The following is a 15209-nucleotide window of genomic DNA, read 5'->3' on the forward strand; positions in this document are numbered from 1 at the left end:
GTCTTGTGGTCTGTTGATGTCCTGGACACAGTGTCAGAATTGGGAGCAGGAGTAGACCATTTGGTCTTTCGAGCTTGGACCAGCATTGAACAGATCATAACTGGATATGAATCTACTTCCATTTTGATGGATAGGCTGAGACGTTTTCACTGGAAGTAAGTGAGGGCTGCAGATGCTGGAGATCAGAGTCCAGAGTGCGGTGCTAGAAAGGCACAGGCCAGGCAGCATCTGAAAAGCAGGAAAATCGACGGTTCAGGCATATGTCCTTCATCAGAGCTTATGCCCAAAACATAGATTTTCCTGCTGCTCGGATGTTGCCTGACCTGCAACATGCATTTGGATAAGTACATGAATAGGGATGTGCACCAACCAGATTCCTTCCACCCACTTATCAACCAGGTTGTACCCTCTACCTCTCTCCAGCTATCTCCACTTCACCACCCAGCACACACTTGTTCTGCACCTTCCCCTACACCCATCCTCAGTCTGGAACAAGGGTTACACCCCGAAACGTCAACTTCTCCACCTCCTGATGCTGCCTGGCTTGCTGCATTCTTCCAGCCTCCTGCCGGTCTATTTTGCCAATTGAAACACAGACCTGGACCAACATTTCCCGAGTCTGCCCCCTCCCTGGATTTGTTCCCTCTCCTTTCGGTTGCTGCAAGTCAACAATTAAACCCCAGAATGAAAAATAAATAGAAAAAGGGGTGAGAAAAGAGTGTTGTACTCACAGATGTTAGACAGAGGAAGGAAGTTGCAGTCTGGGCTGAAGCTCAATCTTCATTCTGAGAGAGTGGAGCAGCAGCAGCTTCAGAAGGTCATGGTCCAACTTCTGCTTTCAGACAGTAGGGGAGCTCTGGTTGTCAAGAGGACAAGTCACCTTCAGGTTCTCCAGTGCTCCTTATCGGTCCATCAAAAGAAAATCTTGCGCCTTTTCTGCCGACAGCAAGGAACATGCCCAACATTTTGGTGACACTACTGAACACGCGCCCTGCAATATGCTCTGTGGCGATACTAGTGTTACTGACAGATTTTAAGTGTCCAAATACCAAGAGGAGAAAAAAGGGTAGAGCCACAATTTTTTTTTCCCCCACATGGCTTGACATTTTATTGTTTTGGCATTTTGTCTGGCTGCTCAATCTCTGTGTTTTCCCCAGTGTAGCGGTAAAGTTCAGAACTAGAGGGTATAGGTTTAGGTTGAGAGCGGAAAGATATAAAAGGTACCTAAGGGGCAACGTTTCCATGCAGAGTGTGGTGCGTGTATGGAAGGAGCTACCGGAGGAAGTGGTGGAGGCTGGTTCAATTACAACATTTAAAAGGTATCTGGATGGATATATGAATAGGAAGAGTTTAGAGGGATATGAGCCAAGTGCTGGCAAATGGGACTAGATTAATTTAGGATATCTCGGAGAAAGTGAGGACTGCAAATGCTGGAGATCCGAGTTGAGAGTGTTGGAAAAGCACAGCAGGTCAGGCAGCATCTGAGGAGCAGGAGAATTGACATTTTGGGCATAAGCCCTTCAACAGGAATCTTTTCTGAGGATGTAGAATCTGGGTTGCAGTTCTGGGAAAGGTGAGGCTCTGAGCTTGGGCAGGACTGACTGCAGGTAAAGTCGATGGCTGATAGTGTGCAGTGGAGGATCCAAAAAGAGAATCGTTGGTGAAGGTTTTGGATTTGTAGTGTGTACTGGGTATCCTGTTCAGGTCCAAACTGGGTTGGTCTGAATGTGGTCCGGAGTCCATGTGGGATCAGATGGTTCCATAGCTAAGCAATGAGAAAGGAGATATGGCTGTGGTAGTCAAATTGCTTGAGGACATGGCTGAAGAAATTCTGGGCAGAGGAGAGGACTTGGGGGGTACAGTGAGAGAGGGACTCTCAGATCTTTGTAGACAGAGGAGGAGAACTTCTTCCAGGTCGGCATCCATGGAAAAGACTTCGCAGTAATGTTGAAATCAACTAGGAGAAAGTGAGGACTGCAGATGCTGGAGATCAGAGCAGAGAGAGTGTAGTGCTGTAAAAGCACAGCAGGTCAGGCAGCACCTGAGGAGCAGGAGAATCGATGTTTCGGGCATAAGCACTTCATTATGATGAAGGACTTATGCCCGAAACATCGATTCTCCTGCTCCTTGGATGCTGCCTGAGCTGCTGTGTTTATCCAGCACTATACTGTCAACATTAATTTTGGATATCTGGTCAGCATGGACAGGTTGGACCAAAGGGTCTGTACAACTCTATGAGAAGCATACTTTGACAAATTACAAACTACTGTATGTCATTGTTAATAAGGCTTAATATACCACATGCTTTACTAACCATTCTCCACAGGATCCTACCCCTTCAATGACTGAGGAACATATACATGCTGGTGCATAATCTCCTTCACTAGTATTTCCACACTACCCTAGGGAATTGCACAAGTAATAGCAAGGAGTAAACAGCACAAGGATTTTTAAAAAGTGAGGATAAACAGGACAAGAATTTAAAAAGTGAGGGTAAAAATCACAAGCCCCAGTAAAAGCAGATGGAAAGTGAGTGTAAAATGTCACTATGACAGGACAGGCCCCACATTCCTTCCCCTCCGTCCCCCCCACAACCTGCCTCACCTTTCACCTCCCGGGCCCAGAACCTTCCAGGTGGCCCCATAGTTGACACAGGGGCCGCCCCACGACCAGTAGAACTCCACCACCCAGGCGGCCGACGAGTTCCCAAGCAGGCCCTTAACCCCATCCGCCTCCAGAATGCTCACCGGCTCCTGCCTGCTGTACAGCCGGCCGGTGTGGCCGTGTCCCAGCAGCTGCGCCAGGAAGGCGGCGGTGCCCAGTGACGGGTGTCTGCCCCGGGCCGCACGGCGCCATTTTCCTAACGGCCGCCCTCCCGCCGCTTCCCCGCTCGAGCGACTTCTCCTCCCAACCGCCCTCGCCCCCGCGTGACGTCTGCACGGGGGGATGGGCGGGGCCGGGGGAGCCTCACCGTCACCAAGCAACAGCCACCTCGCGCTACAACTGCTCATTCACAAAAACAAACTCTCCTGTCTCGCTCTGCAGCTGCAGGGGGGACACTGCCACGTTTCCAGGAGCCCTGTCTCCATTGGGAAAGCTCACGGCTCAATTTAAACAGAGATTCCTACATCTAACGGAACGGCGTCATATCGAAAGGGGGCAATCTGCATTTTAAAGGGACACGGACATTTTAACGGGTATTTCTGCAAATAAAGAGATGTAAATGGACGAGATTATATTTCAAAAGGGATGTGGGCACATTCAAAGGGATATCTTAATATGTAAAGTGACGCAGTTATATCTAAATGAATCTACATTTCGAAGAAACGTTGCCCTATTTTTAAGCAGAAGTACCCTTTTAAGAGACATACTGATATCTAAAGGGGTAAATATACATTATCGAGGAGCAAGATTGCGCTGAGAGGAACATAACACATTTAAAGCGCTGAGCTACATGTAAAGGGGCATTTTCATATTTAAAAAGGTACATTGAAATCTAAAGAGACATTGTACATAATTAAAAATACATGGTAATATTTAGAAAGCACGACCGTATTGGAAACAGTGCAGTCATTTTTTAAAAAGGGGGTTGGAATAGCCGTGAGATGGTTTAATTTTTAAGAAAATAAGCAGGTTAATTCTGATCCAGTAAAAGCAGTATCCAGTCTCATCTGAGTGCAGAACCTACTCAACTGACTGAACAAGCGAAATAACTTTTCTGTCTGCTCTTTAGATGTGACATCCTCCCCCTCTCTCTGTTGATGCAACAGGATTACCAGAGCTGGAAGTACCACTCTCGGAATACAATTGCTGATCAATAGTTTGCTTCTGCTGCTTGACATAAGGATTTAAAAGCTGCTAGCCTGATCTCGCACAAAGCACAAAAACAAACTGTTCACCCGTGCCTGCAAGAGGAGAAATTTCACGTGGAATAGATCACAAAATAAGAACTGTTACCAGTCCCACAACTCATGTGTTTCCCATGGATAAAGTTAAAAATCACACAACACCAGGTTATAATCCAGCAGGTTTGTTTGGAAGCACTAGCTTTCGGAGCGTCGCTCCTTCATCAGGTGGTTGTGGAGAATGAGATCATGATCACAATTTATATCCAAAGGAGTCTCGTGTCATGGAAATGTGACACATCAAACAATTTTAGATTAAATCTTTCACCTTTAGAATAGGTTTCTGCTCTTTGGTATGTTAATCCCAGAACTTGTTTTTTGTTACCTTCTCAAGAATGCTACTCAAATGCAGAGCTTTTCTAACAGTAAGTGTGAATTCTGTCTGCGCCCGAATGTTGAGTCAGGACTGACATTGTTCTTAGAGAAAAACTCTACATTTAAATGACATTTTTGAGAAGGTAATTTATAGATTAGGTTGTAGAGGTTAGGGTGGATTGCCTGTGCTAAATTACCCTTAGTGACCAGGGATGTGAAACTTAGGGTGGATTGGCCATGGGATGGATGTGGGCGAGATGCTCTTCAGAGGGCTAATGTGGAATAGATGGGCCGAATGGCCTGCTTCCACATTGTTGGGATTCTATGACTCCCTCCACAAAGGAGCATTTTATCTACTTTTATCCTGTCAAGCCCCTTTCAGAATTCTACTGGTTTCAATAAGACCACTTCAATAAGATCACTCAATCAGGATTCCCAAACTAAGCTTGTCCCACTTGCCTGCGTTTGGCCCATGTCCCTCTAAACGTTTCTATTCATGTACTCATCCAAATGTCATTTAAAATTTGTAACTTCATCTGCATCTACCACATCCTCATCCAAGTTCATTCCACGTGTAAACCGCCCTCAGTCAAAACATTGCCACTCAGGTTCCTTTTAAATCTTCTCCTCTCACTTTAAAGAAATATACCCCCTAGTCTTGAGCTCCCCTACGCTAAGCAAGAGCCTTTTGGTGTTCACCTTACCTCCACTGCCCATGATTTTATTAATCTCAATGATGTCACCCCTCGATTTCCTGTGCTCCAGTGAATAAAGTCCCAGCCTCTCCTTAGAACTCAAACCCTCCAGTCTTGGCAACATCCTGGTAAATCTTTACTGAACCCTCTCTAATAGAATTCTCCCTATTACAGGGACACTAGAAGCATACTCAGTACTCTACAAGTGGCCTCACCAACATCCTGTACAACCTCAACATGATGTCCCAACCCCTCTACTCAAATGGTGTGAACAATGAAGGCAAGTATGCTAAATGCCTTCTTGACCACCCTGTCTAGCAGCGATGCAACTTTCAAAGAACTGTGTACCTGAACCCCACCATGTCTCTCTTTTACAGCACGACACAGGGCCCTACCATTATCTGTACAAATCCTGCCCTTCCTTTTTTTAGCAAAATGCAAGCCCTTTCTTTTATTAATACCTCACTCATACACACGTGTTCTCTCAGACACCCACACATACAACCCAACACACTCACAGGCATCTACTCCATCACACTCTCACTTTACCAAACATGCACACACTCTTACGTGCACTCATGCACAAACTCACATGCACGCATTCACACATCACTTTGTGGGCAAACTTGTATTGGCAGAATTATGTTTGCAGATACATTTTACTTTGCTCAAAAAGTGCACAAACTGGAGACAGTCAATTCATGTAATATTTTATAAATTCCTACTTTGGAATGAGAAGCAGTCTGATTCAAGATTGGGTTATTGACAGACTCAAACCTCACACCTTTAATGCATTGTCTGGGCTGAGGTGTCACTTTTTTTTAAAAAAACCTTAAGTCATCTCGAGAATGTGAATTAATAGTAGTTCTGGGATTCACAGATTAATGAACTGAAACCTGCAACTCATTCTAAAAGGTGAAAGACTTAACAGCAATCTTGGTTTGTTCAATATGTCATTTCAGTTGCATGACACTGATCTTTTGCTATAAAATCTGTGTCTTATGATCCTGTTCCACAGTTACACAATGAAGGAGCAGCGCTCCAAAACCTCACACTTCCAAATAAACCTGTTGGACTATAACCTGGTGTTGAGTGATTTTTAACTTTATCCAGCCCAGTCCAACATCGGCTCCTTCACATCGTTTCTATTGAACACAGCCCACACCACCCGATGCTGCCACGAAACCTTACAACGCCGATGAAACGACACACTCTGCACTCCTGAAAAATTGACAATTTCTCACGGTACTGGCTGCTCATTCACTGATCCATCTGATATTCGACATTGGAAGCTTAGTGCAGGAGGCTGAAAGAAATTAGTAGCTTTAAAACAAAAACCTCTCGGAGCTCAAAGCCTTCAATGAGAGTCTGAGCTCGGCATTAAGTTCACTTAACCTTTATTGTGACCCAACTTTGTTACAGCTTCAAATCCCCCTCAGCAAAAAAGCAGAGAAAAAGTAACTGCTTTTTAAACAGCTCAAGGTCAAAGCACACTCACTCACGCATACACACCCACCCCACCGCACTGTCTTTACTATCGATCAGCACCGAGATGTCCCTTTCTAATTGGATCCTTGGTACAGCTGTAACCCGGAGGAAGTGTTGCCTCACTCAGCAATTTCAACCCATACCCTGTATAGCGCCATCTGCCGCAGTGGGATTCAAACCCGGGAGTCCCGGGAACTGGGTTGATGGTCCAGTGAATAATGGAATTCAGCCGTCGCTCCTTCAATCCCCCTGCGATTGTACGTGAACTCGCTGGTGCCTCCGGAGGTTGGAGGAGCGGGTGAAGACCTTCCCACACTCTGGGCAGGGGAATGGCCTCTCACCGGTGTGTATCCGCTGGTGGGTCAGCCTGTCGGAGGAATTGCTGAAGGCCTTCCCGCACTCGGGGCAGCTGAAGGGCCTCTCCCCAATGTGGACCCGTTGGTGGGTCAGCAGGTTGGAGGAATTGCTGAAAGTCTTCTTGCACTCAGTGCAGCAGAAGGGCCGCTCCCCGGTGTGGACCCTCTGGTGCCTCAGCAGGGTGGAGGAATTGTTGAAGGCCTTCCCGCACTCGGGGCAGCTGAAGGGCCTCTCTCCAGTGTGGGCCTGCTGGTGCCTCAGCAGAGAGGAGGAATTGCTAAAGGCCTTTCTGCATTCGGGGCAGCTGAAGGGCCTCTCCCCAGTGTGGGCCCGCTGGTGCCTCAGCAGAGAGGAGGAATTACTGAAGGCCTTCCCGCACTCGGGGCAGCTGAAGGGCCTCTCCCCTGTGTGGGCCCGCTGGTGCCTCAGCAGAGAGGAGGAATTACTGAAGGCCTTCCCGCACTCGGGGCAGCTGAAGGGCCTCTCCCCTGTGTGGACCCGCTGGTGCCTCAGCAGAGAGGAGGAATGTCTGAAGCCCTCCCCACAGACAGGGCAGGGGAACGGCTTCTGCCCGGTGTGACTACGCCGATGAATCTCCAGGGAAGATGGGAAACGGAAGCCTTTCCCACAGTCACCACACTTCCACGGTTTCTCCAAGAGGTGGGATTCCTCAGGTTTCTCCATGGCCGAAGTGTGGAGCCACTTCCTACTGTGAATTCCTCTTTCCAGGCCGTATGGCTGTTTTAGGCTCCACACTCAGTGCGCTGCAATGGTAGGGTCTCTCATCCAGTCCCATTGATGCTGAAAACGTACTCAAACAGGAACCAAAAAGCTTTACTCCTTCTCACAGAATCATAGTTGAAAACCTTTGCGGTCCCGATGGATTGAGTGACTGTCAGACATTGACGTCAAAGTGAGGACTGCAGACGCTGGCGAGTCAGTGTTGAAAAGTGCAGCGCTGGAAAAGCACAGCAGGTGAGGCTGCATCCGAGGAGCAGGAGAGTCAACGTTTCGGGAATAAGACCATCATCTGTTGATTTTGAAACTTCCGTCTTCAGATTTTCAAATACAGTCGCGGCTCAACTTACGAACTTAATCCGTTCCTGGACCCGGTTCGCGAATTGAATCAACTTTTCCCATTGTTCGGATAGCGTAAGAATGCTTGGACGGCTGTTCACAGCTCACGCGCCAAAAACGAACTGAAGGAGATCACTCGGGGCCCGATGAGCTTTTGCGTTCAACAAGCGCGTAGCAAAGCAGAACAATGAAACCACGTGGTCGCACATGGGCTTTTTGCGTTCGTACCTTGAAGCAAAATTTTACGTACAATCCTGTTCATAAACCGGTTTGTACATGAATAGGGTCGTTCGTATGTCGAGGTGCTACTGTACTCTGTATAAAGAAATTACAAAGGTCATCACTGTCAGTGCAGGGTAGAAATTCTGAACAAGGAATTCTACTTTCTGTGGAATATTCTTTTCTTCTGTTATTCCACAAAATTGAAAGCACCATCCCACTCTCTCTCCCCCTCTGTTCTCACTCCGCTCTAACTAATTCCTCCTGAGGGTGCTGATTCAGGATCTTATGGAGCAGAAAAGCAAAAACGTCAAGACTGCCATCTCTCTGAACTTTGAATATCTCCGCCTGAAAAGCTAATATCTTTCACAACACAGATACTGCTGAGAGTGAGCAGGTCTGATTTGGGGAAGCAAAACGAAAGTGTCAATTCAGGGTGAACCTGCCACGCAGCTTCTTTAGGAACAACCAGACAAAACGGTTAACGTCCCCGGGAGGGTTGGAGCAAAATGAGACGTCAAGGCATTAACATTGACAGTAGAGAGAAAGTGAACCTACTCACGTGGCAAACGTTAGTACAACGCCAGAGTCATAGAGATATATAGCACAGAAACAGACCCTTCTGTCCCCAACACGACTGTACTGACCAGATATCCTAAATTAATCTAGTCCCACTTGCTGGCATATGGCCCATAGCTGGGTTCATCCCCACCCCCTGTCCTGAGACCTGATGCCTCCAAGCTGACCCTCAAAGGTTCGGTTTGTCCCTCCATTCTTTCCCAGGTGTCTTTTGTAGATTTTGAAAACTTTCCCAATCCTCTGAGTATAGGATTTGGGAAGTTATGTTGTCGCTGTACAGGACATTGGTTAGGCCACATTTGGAATATTGTATGCAATTCTGGTTTCCTTACTATCGGTAAGACGTTGTGAAACTTGAAAGGGTTTAGGAAAATTTACAAGGATGTTACCAGGGTTGGAGGATTTGATCTATAGGGAGGCTAGGGCTGTTTTCCCTGGAGCGTTGGAGGCTAAGGAGTAACCTTATAGAGGTTTACAAAATCATGAAATGCATGGATAGGATAAATAGCCAAGGTCTTTTCCCTGCGGTGGGGGTCCAGAACTAGAGGCCATAGGTTTAGGGTGAGAGGGGAAAGATACAAAAGAGGTTTTAGGGTCAATGTTTTCACACAGAGGGTGGTACATGTTTGGAATGAGCTGCCAGAGGAAGTGGTGGAGGTTAGTACAATTGCAATATTTAAAAGGCATCTGGATGGGTATATGAATGGGAAGGGTTTTGAGGGATACGGGCTAGGTGCCGACAGGTGGGACCAGATTGGGTTGGGATATCTGGTCGGCATGGATGAGTTGGACCAAAGGGTCTGTTTCCATGCTGTACATCTCTATGACTAGTTGGACTAAAGGGTCTGTTTTTGTGCTGTATGACTCTGGAACTGTTCTATACTGGTCTTAAAACTATGTTCTTGCCTTTCCCCACAATCATCCACTTCTTTGTTGTTCAAAAATCAGATGAACTCAGCCTTGAATATATTCAATGACACCCTAACTGCAGGAAGACACCCCCACTTCTGAACTCAATTCCTCTTGCTAATATAACACTTGCCTTGCTGATTGCCTGCTGCACCAGTCTGACAACTGGCAGTGACTGGAGGAGGAGGACACTGAGGCCTCTTTGCCCATCCACACATCAGTCTCGATGAAGGGCTCGTGCCCGAAACGTCAACTCTCCTGCTCCTGAGATGCTGCCTCACCTACCGTGCCCTTCCAGTGCCACAATCTTTGACCCTGATCTCCAGCATCTGCAGTTCTCACTTTCTCCACATCCAAATACATCTCCATTTAAACAATGCACCTCCTTTTATGTTTTTCTTTGCCACAGCCAAGGCTATAACTTCATATTGTGGTACTGCATTTGCCCTGTGTTTGCTGATTGTGGTCCTCTCTATATCAGGGAGAGCCAGCGCAAACTTGTGAAAGGTTCACTGAGCATCACAGCTGGGTCCACAGAGCTGACCAGACCTCCCAGTCACCACTCATTTCAATTCCCCTTCCCACCCCCTTTCTGACATGACCATCTTTGGCCTCCTCCATTGCCACAACGAACCTAACTGCAAATTGGAGGGACCACACCTCATCTTCCAGGCAGCCTACAGCCCGAAGGACTCAATGTTGAGTTTTCCAATTTCAAAAAACCTCCCTCCTCGTTCCCTGCCACCAACCAGATTCATTCCTCCCATTGACCAACCAGGTCGTACCCTCTCCCTGTCTTGACCTATCCCCACTTCACTCCCACCCCCTTTATCTGCAGCTTCTACACCCAGCCCCAGGCCCGAAACGTCGACTTCTCCATCTCCTGCCTGTCTATTTTGCAAATTGAGACACAGACCTGGACCAACGTTTCCGGAGTCTGTCCCTCCCGGATTCACTCTCTTTTCTTTCAGTTGCTGCAAGTCAACAACTGAACCCCAGAATGAAAAAGAAATGGAATGGGAGCAAGAGAGTGCCATACTCACATATCTGGGACACAGGAAGGAATTTGCAGTCTGGGTAAAGCTCAATCTTTACTCAGACAGAGAGGATCAGGAGTCGCAGCTTGAGAAGTTCATGGTGCAACTTCCGCATTCAGACAATGGGCTGGCTCTGATTGGTAGGAGGACCAGTCTTCTTCCAGTCCTCCAATGCTGCCTATTGGTCAATCAAAAGAAGGTCTCGCGCCTTTTTTTGCGCACAGTGATGAGCCTGCTCAGTGTTTTGCTGACACTGGCCAGCATGCGCACTGCGTTGCTGACACCGGCAAACATGCGCAGTATGCTCTACGGGGATGTTGGTATTACTGACAGATTTTAAGTGTCCAAATGCCAACAGGGGAAAAAAGATAGAGCCACAACTTTTTTTCCTATGGCTCGATATTTTATTCCTTTTGCATTTTGTCTGGCTGCTCAATTTTTGTATGTCTTTTCCTCTTGTTGTGGGGGAAAGGCGCCGAGACCAGAACTGGAGGGCATAGATTGAGGGTGAGGGGGGAAAGATTTCTGAGGGTCCTTAGGGGCAACCTTTTCGCACAGAGGGTGGTATGTTTATGGAATGAGCTGCCAGAGCAAGTGGTACAGTTACATTATTTAATATGCATCTGGATGGGGTTATGAATACGAAAGATTCAGAGGGGTAAGGGGTGAAATGCTGGCAAATGGGTCCCTAAATTAATTTAGGACATCTGGTCTGCTCTACAACTCTGAGTCTATTTTTAGATAGTATGGAAAATAAAGAGCATGAAAGCATGGAGATCACTGCCAATTTGTTGCAAAGGATAGTGGAAAGCTCTTACACTAATTAGCAGAGTAAGGTTGAGGCTGAAAGGTCACCATGGCAAGATGAGATAACAGTCAGTAAAGTTAGACTCACCTACTAAATATAATTGACAGGATTGGGACAATAAATATTTGGGACATGATATTAAATATCTAATTAATAATTAGTAGAGTCAGCCTGCTTGAGACTATTGATAATAAATATCTAATCATGACATTGGGAAAATATTAAGTAGGGTCTGGAATGCAAGACCATTGTTGCAAAAGCTGGCACTAAATCTCTAACTGTGACATTAGAATAACATTAAGTAGAATGAAGAAAAAACTATAAGGGCACAACTAAAGAGATAATGGGAATTAACATCGCTGGTTTATTGTGTAGCTAGCGTGAGGTACTTTTGATTAATATAGTTGGATATGCTGATAAGCTAACAAACACACTGCTGAGCTGGAGATAGTGCTGCCCCCTCTGTCCAGGAGTAAACGCTGGAAAGGTGATATTGTTCATAGGGAAGAGGATGGTCTCCGGCTCCACTCTGATATCTATCAGCTAGTAAATGTGGCAGAACGATGGAATTTAATCTCCAGGCAGTTTGGGAAATTTATTAAGGGAAGGAAGGAAGTAATAAATAGTAGATCCCTACAGAGTGCTGAGGAACAAAGGGTCCTTGCTGTCCAAGTTCAGAGATCCCCAAAGGTATCAGTACAGGTAAAACAGGGGATGAGGAAGGCATAGATTTGTACTTTTTCACAGAGAGGGTGGTGCGTGTATGCAATGAGCTGCGAGACGAAGTGGTGGAGGCTGGCACAAATCTAATTTTTAAAAGGCAGCTGGATGGGTATGTGAATGGGTAGGGTTTAGAGGGATATGGGCCAAGTGCTGGTAAATAGGATAGATTAATTTCAGATATCTAGTGAGCATGGATGAGATGGACTGTTTCTGTGCTGTACAGCTCTATGGCCATCCACTTCATTTTGAAATGTTTTCACGACCACTTGGAACACCCTGTTAGGGTTCAGAGTGTGCCAGGTCCTGACACCTCCTTCCTCACTCTGGATCAGTGGTGCTGGAAGAGCACAGCAATTCAGACAGCATCCGAAAAGCTTCGAAATCGACGTTTCGGGCAAAAGCCCTTCATCAGGAATAAAGGAAGAGAGCCTGAAGCGTGGAGAGATAAGCTAGAGGAGGGTGGGGGTGGGGATAGAGTAGCATAGAGTACAATAGGTCAGTGGGGGAGGAGATGAAGGTGATAGGTCAGGGAGGAGAGGGTGGAGTGGATAGGTGGAAAAGGAGCTGGGCAGGTCGGACAAGTCCGGACAAGTCAAGGGGATCGTGTTGTTGGAGGTTAGAAACTAGGATGAGGTGGGGGAAGGGGAAATGAGGAAGCTGTTGAAATCCACATTGATGCCCTGGGGCTGAAGTGTTCCGAGGCGGAAGATGAGGCGTTCTTCTTCCATGCGTCTGGTTGTGAGGGAGCGGCGGTGGAGGAGGCCCAGCATCTCCATATCCTCGGCAGAGTGGGAGGAGGAGTTGAAATATTGAGCCACGGGGCGGTTTGGTTGATTGGTGCGGGATTCTCGGAGATGTTCCCTAAAGCGCTCTGCTAGGAGGCGCCCAGTCTCCCCAATGTAGAGGAGACCGCATCGGGAGCAACGGATACAATAAATGATATGAGTGGATGTGCAGGTAAAACTTTGATGGATGTGGAAGGCTCCTTTAGGGCCTTGGATGGAGGTGAGGGAGGAGGTGTGGGCACAGGTTTTACAGTTCCTGCGGTGGCAGGGGAAAGTGCCAGGATGGGAGGGTGGGTCGTAGGGGGGCATGGACCTGACCAGGTAGTCACGGAGGGAACGGTCTTTGCGGAAGGCGGAGAGGGGTGGGGAGGGAAATATATCCCTGGTGGTGGGGTCTGTTTGGAGGTGGCGGAAATGTCGGCAGATGATTTGGTTTATGCGAAGGTTGGTAGGGTGGAAGGTGAGCACCAGGGGCGTTCTGTCCTTGTTGTGGTTGGAGGGGTTGGGTCTGAGGGCGGAGGTGCGGGATGTGGACGAGATGCGTTGGAGGGCATCTTTAACCACGTGGGAAGGAAAATTGCGGTCTCTAAAGAAGGAGGCCATCTGATGTGTTCTATGGTGGAACTGCTCCTCCTGGGAGCAGATACGGTGGAGGCGGAGAAATTGGGAATACGGGATGGCATTTCTGCAAGAGGTAGGGTGGGAAGAGGTGTAATCCAGGTAGCTGTGGGAGTCGGTGGGTTTGTAGAAAATGTCAGTGTCAAGTCGCTCATCACTGATGGAGATGGAGAGGTCCAGGAAGGGGAGGGAGGTGTCAGAGATGGTCCAGGTAAATTTAAGGTCAGGGTGGAATGTGTTGGTGAAGTTGATGAATTGCTCAACCTCCTCGCGGGAGTACGAGGTGGCGCCAATGCAGTCATCAATGTAGCGGACGAAGAGGTGGGGATTGGTGCTGGTGCACTTTTTATTCCTGATGAAGGGCTTTTGCCCGAAACGTCGATTTCGAAGCTTGTCGGATGCTGCCTGAAGTGCTGTGCTCTTCCAGCACCACTGATCCAGAATCTGGTTTCCAGCATCTGCAGTCATTGTTTTTACCTCGTTGATTTTAACCCTACTGCGAATCCTCTTGCAAGGATGCCTGCCTTGAAGAAGTTTTCCTCCTCTCTCTACAAGAATCTCAGGGAGTCTCTCTCCCACTGCAACTCCCAGGTCATTTCCTCTGCCCTGAAGCTCTTCAACCATGTCCTGAAACAAACCCGCTACCACAGCCACGTTTGCTTCCTCAATGCCTGTCTCCGTAACCACCTCATCCCACACGGACTCCGGACCACCTTTAAACCAGCAGAATTCGGACCCGAATAGGACAAACAGTACAGACTACAGATTCAAAAACACCAGCAACAGTTCTCCTTCAAGATCCTCCGCTCCACACTTGCAGCAATGCGCCGGCACCTAACCTCGCTACAGTCAGCCCTGCCTCAGCTGAGGGCCACACTCTCTCAGAATTGCAAAGGACCCACTCTGTACTACATCCTCAGGAGAATCCATACTCTCAACAAACAGTATTTCAATTCCATCTCAAACATCAAAAACTGTAAGTACAACAAACTTTTATCTACCCACCTCCATAACCAGCGCTCCTCAAACATTCCAGAAGATTTCCCTGGCCACGGAAACACCATTAGCCATGCGGCTGATGCAGCTACCACCCCCACGCTGATTGATGATGTCACTTCTGCCCCCATCATGGCCACTCCCACAGACACTTCCGCCCCTCACATCATCGCCGATGCCACACGCTCAGTGACTTCCACCACCCCTACTGCCGTTTCTGCCACCACTTCCGCCCCCACCAGCGCCACTCACCTGCATTCTGCTGACATGCCCCCCACAGACCCCACTGTCACTATCCCCACCCCCCAGGACCCCGAGGGGAACACTACCCCTGCTCATGACTCTACCCCCATTCCCGCCACCATCACACCCACTCCAGATACTGGCTCCGACCCACTCCCAGCTCTACACCCACACCAGCTCCCAGCTCCCAGCCCTGCCAAGTTTTCACCATCCCTCCAGACCTCCCCCTCACTGAGGACGAACGATCAGTCCTCAGCAAAGGACTCACCTTCGTCCTCCTCCGTCCACGCATCAATGAATTTAATACACGCCGTGACATCGAACAATTCTTCCGTCGCCTCCGCCTCCGAGCTTACTTCCACAATCAGGATTCCCGCCCATCTTCCGAGGAGCCCTTCGCCCACCTCCAACACACTGCATTCACCTGGACACCCCGTGCTGGCCTTTTACCTGCC

At 48.0% G+C, this 15209-nt stretch overlaps 1 protein-coding gene and 1 long non-coding RNA gene across 8 annotated transcripts in view; both read right to left on the reverse strand.

Moving 5' to 3' along the window:
- The window catches only part of LOC148144388 (uncharacterized), a 46862-nt gene extending 43984 nt beyond the window's left edge, over positions 1-2878 (reverse strand). For all 5 annotated transcript variants that reach the window (XR_015751451.1, XR_015751453.1, XR_015751454.1 and 2 more), the window contains exons 1-2: positions 2748-2878; positions 732-936 (exon numbers count right to left, since the gene is read on the reverse strand). This is a non-coding gene — a long non-coding RNA (uncharacterized LOC148144388). The remainder of the gene's footprint in view (positions 1-731; positions 937-2747) is intronic.
- A 3165-nt stretch (positions 2879-6043) lies between these two features.
- LOC148144390 (uncharacterized) lies at positions 6044-7970 on the reverse strand. 3 transcript variants are annotated; one of them, XM_087974692.1, is made up of 2 exons: positions 7017-7969; positions 6044-6932 (listed from the first exon to the last, which is right to left on the reverse strand). In XM_087974692.1, the coding sequence occupies exons 1-2, from the start codon at positions 7442-7444 to the stop codon at positions 6644-6646; spliced, it is 717 nt and encodes a 238-aa protein (XP_087830818.1). In that variant the 5' UTR covers positions 7445-7969; the 3' UTR covers positions 6044-6643. The 3 variants fall into 3 exon arrangements, with proteins under 3 accessions (XP_087830818.1, XP_087830819.1, XP_087830817.1); XM_087974693.1 differs by having other exon boundaries at positions 6044-6709; positions 6962-7969; XM_087974691.1 differs by having other exon boundaries at positions 6044-7970.
- Between the last annotated feature and the right edge of the window lie 7239 nt (positions 7971-15209).

This window comes from Chiloscyllium plagiosum, unplaced genomic scaffold (genome assembly GCF_037043375.1).
Source record: "Chiloscyllium plagiosum isolate Xiang-an unplaced genomic scaffold, Cpla_swu_hap1 HiC_scaffold_27, whole genome shotgun sequence".
Taxonomy (NCBI): domain Eukaryota; kingdom Metazoa; phylum Chordata; class Chondrichthyes; order Orectolobiformes; family Hemiscylliidae; genus Chiloscyllium; species Chiloscyllium plagiosum.